Source organism: Trypanosoma rangeli, assembly GCF_003719475.1.
Source record: "Trypanosoma rangeli strain AM80 chromosome Unknown Tra_15.4_contig_00174, whole genome shotgun sequence".
Lineage (NCBI taxonomy): Eukaryota > Euglenozoa > Kinetoplastea > Trypanosomatida > Trypanosomatidae > Trypanosoma > Trypanosoma rangeli.
This window is the reverse complement of record NW_021705912.1, coordinates 1,103-6,800: the sequence shown is the minus strand read 5'-3', so window position 1 is coordinate 6,800 and position 5,698 is coordinate 1,103. Positions and strand designations below refer to the sequence as shown.

Genomic DNA, 5,698 nt, shown 5'->3' with positions numbered 1-5,698 from the left:
CCCCCCCCTAAAAAAAAAAAAAAAATCTGTCCCATCACATGCGTGACAACAAAAAATAATAAATGCCGCAACGCAACTGGAAATGAGGCACTAAAATGAGAAAACATCGGCAAAAACATCTTCTGCCTTCCCCTCACTCCACACATCCTTTGAAATCAACACGGAAGGACGAGACCTCGCCGTCCATGGCCGGCTTTTATTGCTGGTGGCATGCGCCCCCGCCGTTCCTGCCGCATCGCCCGTGCGTGCAAACGCAGAGCTTAGCGCGCTGCTGAGGGCACATACAGCAGTTCCACTACCAGGCGGCCGTGGAAGCGGAGAATTAAAGTGAACGCGCTGCACCGCCGCATCAGGCAAGCACATGTGTGCAACTGTTTTTTGCTTCCCAGTTCCACAGTTACTGACAACGTTTGCTGGGTGTTGCCGCAGCGGGGTGCGGCGTGCGGTGGGCCTTGATGCGCTGGGTGGCACACGAGTGCCAAGAGTCAAGAATTCACCAAGTGAATTCGCAGAGGAATCGGAGGCAGCGTCGCTTTCTTCCTTGCGTCTTTGTTGTTCTTCTTGTTGCTGCTGTGTGGACGCTGGGTACGTCCGGCGTGCGGCAACGGCGGCCGAGAAGCCGGCATGGCTGCGAGGTCGCTTCTTATCCGTCTGTGACAGGGCATTGGTAGCACGACTTATTCGTCTACTCACCGTCTTATTCGGTGTAGCGTGACAGGCGGAGATCGCCGCCGCGTCGTCAGAGTTCTTCTTCACAGCAGTACCCCCGCTTCCGCTGCTGCTGCTGCTGCTGTGAGGGTGATTTGGGTAAACACGCCGCTGCTGCCATCCTTGTTTGCTCCGCACTCCTTGCCGCCTCTTCAGCACGCGTCAGTAAAAGTGCCTGCGCAGCCTGCTCGCCCACCACACAGCGTGCGTCAACCTCATTTCCCTCCACGGTTCCACGCACAAGTGACTCCTCTGCCACGAGCCCCTCGCGCGCCTCTTGCTGCAAGGTGCGAAATCGCCGGGCTGACACACGTGCTTCATAAGCAGCTCTCACAGACAAGAGTGCCTCTTCCCGTTCAGCCCGCTCGCCGTACAGGTCAACAAGACGCGCGCGCTGCTTCCGGCGAAACATTTGAAGAGCAAAACGCACAAGTTGGAGAGATTGCATGCGGTGTTCCACAACAACTTCAGCCCCACACAGTGCCTCCTGCTTTTCGCACAAGAGCGTGGTCTCCTGCAGGGCCCGTTCACGCTGCGCGATGACACATTCCCGCCTCCCGACCAACGCCGTGACACGATCTGTCAAGACATCTGTCAGTAAGCGAGTTCGCGTCTCCACAGCAGCGACGTTCTTCCGCCCCAAGGCGCACAGGACATGCACGGAACGTTGAAACAACCGCCATGCGATCCCGCCTGTCTAAGCACGCGTCGGCCATAGATAAGGCTGCCTGCAACGCCATTCTGTACGTGGCGTTAAATTCTTCCCCTGCAGAAACCGACAAACGCGCCGCCGCCAACGCCGCCTCAAGCGCCAGTAACTGACGTTCCTTCTCTTGAAAAATCAACCACACACGCGCGGCGTCAGCCTGTGCCGCATTAGTGCGTCCCTGCAATTCCCCTTGTAGCATTTCCTCCGCCTTGTGACTCTCACGCAGCATACCGTCCAGCCGCTCCGCCTCGGCTCCGAGACGCTCCAGTCGCTCTTTCAGAAGGCCTTTTGCGGCGTCCACGCGTTGCACCACCTCCACCAGAGCACGTACACGATTGAGTGCTTTGACAACATCCACCATCTGACGACAAAATGCGTTACGCTCCTGCAGCGCTCGAAGCAGAAAAGCCGCGCGTGCCGGACACCCGGTCCATGCGGTTGTAGAACTTTCAAGCGCATCTTGCAGACGAATGGATTTTTTCTGTTCCTCGCCCATGAACGCTGCAAGTGCGCTGAACTTCACATAGCCTTGCTGTAGCTGCTGCTGTAGCCTCGCACTCTCCTCCTGCAATTCGCCAAAGTCCTGCCGACGGCGCTCCACATCTGTGATGATTTCCTTCAACCCAAAGAAGAGGGACCGCTTCGCACGCTCCATCTCCATCAGTCGAGACTCCAGTCGCTCGTAGTTGCTGGCCTGCACCACCTTCTGCTGCAGCAGCGCATCTGTGCATGACTCCAACGTCGACATGCCTCAGTCAGTCCCCCCCCCTCCCCGCCCCCGCTTCAGCTGAGACGTCAAGGAGTCACGAAGTAAATGAATACACCCGGCGGTGAGTATTTGCCCAGTAAGGAGAAACAGGTGATGAGAGGGTGATGTCCAATCTCTCCCCGCAACTCCTTCCTGTGGATATGCCTGTATGCCACCCCTCACCTTCGATCGCCTGACAAGCTGCGTGGGTCGTTCCGCCGCCTTTCCGCCGCTACGCATCGCAAGAAAAAGCGTGAAAAAAAATAACAAAAAAAACAATCTGGGCGTTTCGGTCACTTACAACGGCAAAGCATTTCCCTCCCGTCAGTAACAGCAGCAGGCAGCCTGCGGGAGAAAACAAAAAAAAAGTCAATAGACATAGCTCACATAGAGAACAACGTGTTGCCCACACCGCAGCGCACAACTCTCACCGCTCCGTCACGGCGATGTACTCCTCACGCAGCTGCTGCAACACCACCTCCTCGTTTCCAAAAACTTGAGGGAAACATGCGATAAGACGCGCCAACTCTTTTGCCGTCGGCGGCTCGCCCTTACCGTCACCACTATCACTATCACTATCACAAGCCTCGGCAATACGCTGATCCAACTTCACCAACGGGCGCGCCTCCACATCCAACGCCTCGTCGCCGTCATAATCTTCGCGCGCTTTACGGTTGAGTACCTCCTCCAACACCTCCACGACGCGAGCCTGGCTGGAATCTGGAAGCGCAACAAAAATGGGGCCTAGCAGCGGCCCCACGCGCTGCAGGTACATAAATAGGAGGTGCTCCGCCAGCTTGAGTGACGCCACCCGTGCTACTACAAAACATCGCAACGCACGCCAAACACGCAACAGAAAGGAGGTGCTACCACTAACACCTTCCCCTCGCAACGCCTCATTTATGCTGGGTTGCTGCAGCAACCCGGGGCGGCCACCACGCACTCGTAGCCCAGTAGAATAGGGATCATGCAAGATATCTCTTGTAAAATCGGCTGGTGGGGTGCCACCGTTCATGTATGTCTGATGCAGGACATTCAGTGCGGTAAGGAAGGAGTTTCCCTCTAGCTGAATACGTTGAATGTAGGCCAAGCGAAAATTATCCTTGCTGTTCTGAAACTGCTGCGCGGCGGCGTGGACGGCGCTCATGTCAACTTCAGTATTCACGACAAGAGGGTCAAGATGCCCCAACTCCCTTGCAATCTTGTGCGTTTCTAGCGCGGCGCAGCAGGAAAAAACAAATGTTCCCGGCTTCAATAATCGCGTCATGGTGGCCCCGGGTATGCCGTCTGCGTAGTCGTTATCCTCGATGGTTCGCCACTTGTTCACAACGTCGCGCAGTGTCCGCTTTTTCTCTCGGCGCAGGCGCTTCTTCGTACACAAGTTCTCTTGTCCCGCAGGATTATCGTTCCCCACCTTTCTCGCCGGCCGCACCGGCTTCTGGGTGTGGCGCGGACAGTAGATGCTGGCAAAGTCGTAGAACTGTGTCTGCTGACATGCCAGAATTAAGACGTGGCACTCCATCAGCGCCTGACGCCCCTCAGTCCGCCCCGTGCACTGCACCCCACGATCCGCAAACTGCACGACTGTCTCGGGCTGCCGTGTGATGATGGTAATTCGAGACGGATGGATGAGGTACGACGCCTGTAGTAAACGCTCCACAATGGCCCGCCCAACTCTCCCGCCTCCAACCACAACAACACGAAATTCGAGTGGTGAGAGCAGCTGCCGCCGCAGCGGGAGTGACACAGAATGGAGTGCAGAGGGAAATGTTTTCTCCTCAACGCTGTGGCTACTGCTACCTCGGCTACTAGTACAATGACTGCCCCTCACTGGAGGGGCGGATAGCTGCAGAGACTCTTCGTTCCAGGCTCCAACTCTTTTACGAAGAGGTCGTGGTGGAGGTGGGGTACGCAAGGCTACATAGCAGGCTCTAGCTTCTGCCACACGTCGCATGATGTGCCAAAACAAGGAATCCCCCTCATTCAAAAGGGCCTGACACGACGAGGCTGAGTGGCACAGGTACAAGCACTGCTGAGTGATGATGGAGACCACAAGCGGTGCGGCGCGGGTGGATGGGTGTAGTGTGGGATCGACACACGCAAGTCCCACAACACCGTCAAGCAGATGCTTCGTTGTTTCTTGCATTACACTGAACTCCTTTCGCCTCGTCCCCGCCCTCGCTCTTTCTATCTTTGGCCTTCGGAGGGGCAAGAGACACGTAAAGCCACCGCTACAAGATGATCACAGAGAGAGAAATTTTAAAATAGTACTAGTAATAACACTACTATTCCGTCACGTTACCCTTCTTTGGCGTGCGGACTGTATTTTTCTCTTTCTGCCTCGTTCTTTTTTTTCTTTTTTTAAAAAAAAGGAAAAATTGTGCCTTGGGCGATCTCGTTGCAGCCTAATGCAGCGTGACCCGCAGACACAACAATTCAAAATAAAAAGGAACGCGGGGAGCAGCGGAGAAAGACAAGACCTCATGTATGCAGAACGGTTCGTGTAGAGCCCCCCACCCCCTCCCCTCGCCGCACGTGAGACGCAGCCGCACTAGTAGTAAAAGGCAACATGCAAGACGAACAAAAAGAACAAAAGTAAAAAAAAATGTAAAAAAAAAATGAAGGAAAAAAAAGGCGTAAATAAGACCATTGCACCCGCAGACGTCGAAGAGGTACCTCCTGGGGACTATTCACTCCATTGTCTTCAAGCCTCCGTCACTGCTGCTGCTGCTGGGCTTCCGCATCGCTTTCCACCACGTAGCCGCAAAAGGGGCCTTACTTGGCGGCGTACGTCAAGTAACACTTGCCGCAGTACTTGCGATCCTTGTGCTGCGCCATGAAGACGCCAGCCCCGCAGCTCGGATTGGGGCACTCGTCTCGGGTGCGCTGCACCTCGTAGGAGCCGTCGTCGTTCTCCGTCACCTTAAAGTACTTGAGCGCCCGCATCTTCTCCAGCTTGTGCCTGTGCGTCGGCTTCTTGGGCTTTGTAAAGACCTTCTTCTTCTTCTTCTTTCCCTTGCCACCCTCAACAGGAACCATCACCTGAATGGTGCTTTCACGCTGCAGGCCGTAGTCGGCGAGCATGGCCTCGTCAGAGAGGCACTGGCCACCAAAGAAGAGGGTGCCATTGCAGATACCGGCCTTGGACTTGAGACTGGCGACGGTTTCTTGCGTGGAAGCCTGAACGGCAATGGTCCTGCCGGACGCCGACTTGACGAAAAGCTGCATCCTTCCTTCTGTTTAAAATATAAATAGATGAAGTGGGTGGCATAGATACAGAGATAGATGTATGCAGAGGTGCGCAGCCATACTACAACAGAGGCGTTCCACAGAAACCACCACCATTCCGTTTATCCCACTAGTTATCGCCCGTAGTTGTTTCTATGCAACTCTCCACAGCCTGGCGGAAGTGAAAACACCATCTTCGGTACGCACAGTCGATTCCCACTTCACCTCCCAAATGGACTTCCGCAGCAAACCCTTTGTTGCTCTTCTCCTTGCTCCCAGTGCGTGGGTGTAGAAGGCGGGGGGGG

At 55.3% G+C, this 5,698-nt stretch overlaps 5 protein-coding genes across 5 annotated transcripts, besides 1 other annotated feature; 1 reads left to right on the top strand and 4 right to left on the bottom strand.

Moving 5' to 3' along the window:
- Nucleotides 1-361: 361 nt before the first annotated feature.
- On the top strand, nucleotides 362-715 carry TraAM80_05391 (uncharacterized protein; the record flags this gene model as incomplete). Its single annotated transcript, XM_029382270.1, has 1 exon — nucleotides 362-715. The coding sequence occupies one exon, from the start codon at nucleotides 362-364 to the stop codon at nucleotides 713-715; it is 354 nt and encodes a 117-aa protein (XP_029237997.1).
- A 24-nt stretch (nucleotides 716-739) lies between these two features.
- TraAM80_05390 (uncharacterized protein) lies at nucleotides 740-1,156 on the bottom strand (the record flags this gene model as incomplete). Its single annotated transcript, XM_029382269.1, has 1 exon — nucleotides 740-1,156. The coding sequence occupies one exon, from the start codon at nucleotides 1,154-1,156 to the stop codon at nucleotides 740-742; it is 417 nt and encodes a 138-aa protein (XP_029237996.1).
- Nucleotides 1,157-1,235: 79 nt separating this feature from the next.
- Nucleotides 1,236-2,165, bottom strand: TraAM80_05389 (BRCT domain-containing protein; the record flags this gene model as incomplete). Its single annotated transcript, XM_029382268.1, has 1 exon — nucleotides 1,236-2,165. One exon carries the CDS (start codon nucleotides 2,163-2,165, stop codon nucleotides 1,236-1,238), a length of 930 nt encoding a protein of 309 aa, XP_029237995.1.
- Nucleotides 2,166-2,592: 427 nt separating this feature from the next.
- Nucleotides 2,593-4,311, bottom strand: TraAM80_05388 (uncharacterized protein; the record flags this gene model as incomplete). The annotated part of the gene is made up of 1 exon (XM_029382267.1): nucleotides 2,593-4,311. The coding sequence occupies one exon, from the start codon at nucleotides 4,309-4,311 to the stop codon at nucleotides 2,593-2,595; it is 1,719 nt and encodes a 572-aa protein (XP_029237994.1).
- A 179-nt stretch (nucleotides 4,312-4,490) lies between these two features.
- Nucleotides 4,491-4,526: a sequence feature (A-rich).
- A 414-nt stretch (nucleotides 4,527-4,940) lies between these two features.
- On the bottom strand, nucleotides 4,941-5,393 carry TraAM80_05387 (small subunit ribosomal protein S27Ae; the record flags this gene model as incomplete). Its single annotated transcript, XM_029382266.1, has 1 exon — nucleotides 4,941-5,393. The coding sequence occupies one exon, from the start codon at nucleotides 5,391-5,393 to the stop codon at nucleotides 4,941-4,943; it is 453 nt and encodes a 150-aa protein (XP_029237993.1).
- Nucleotides 5,394-5,698: the final 305 nt, after the last annotated feature.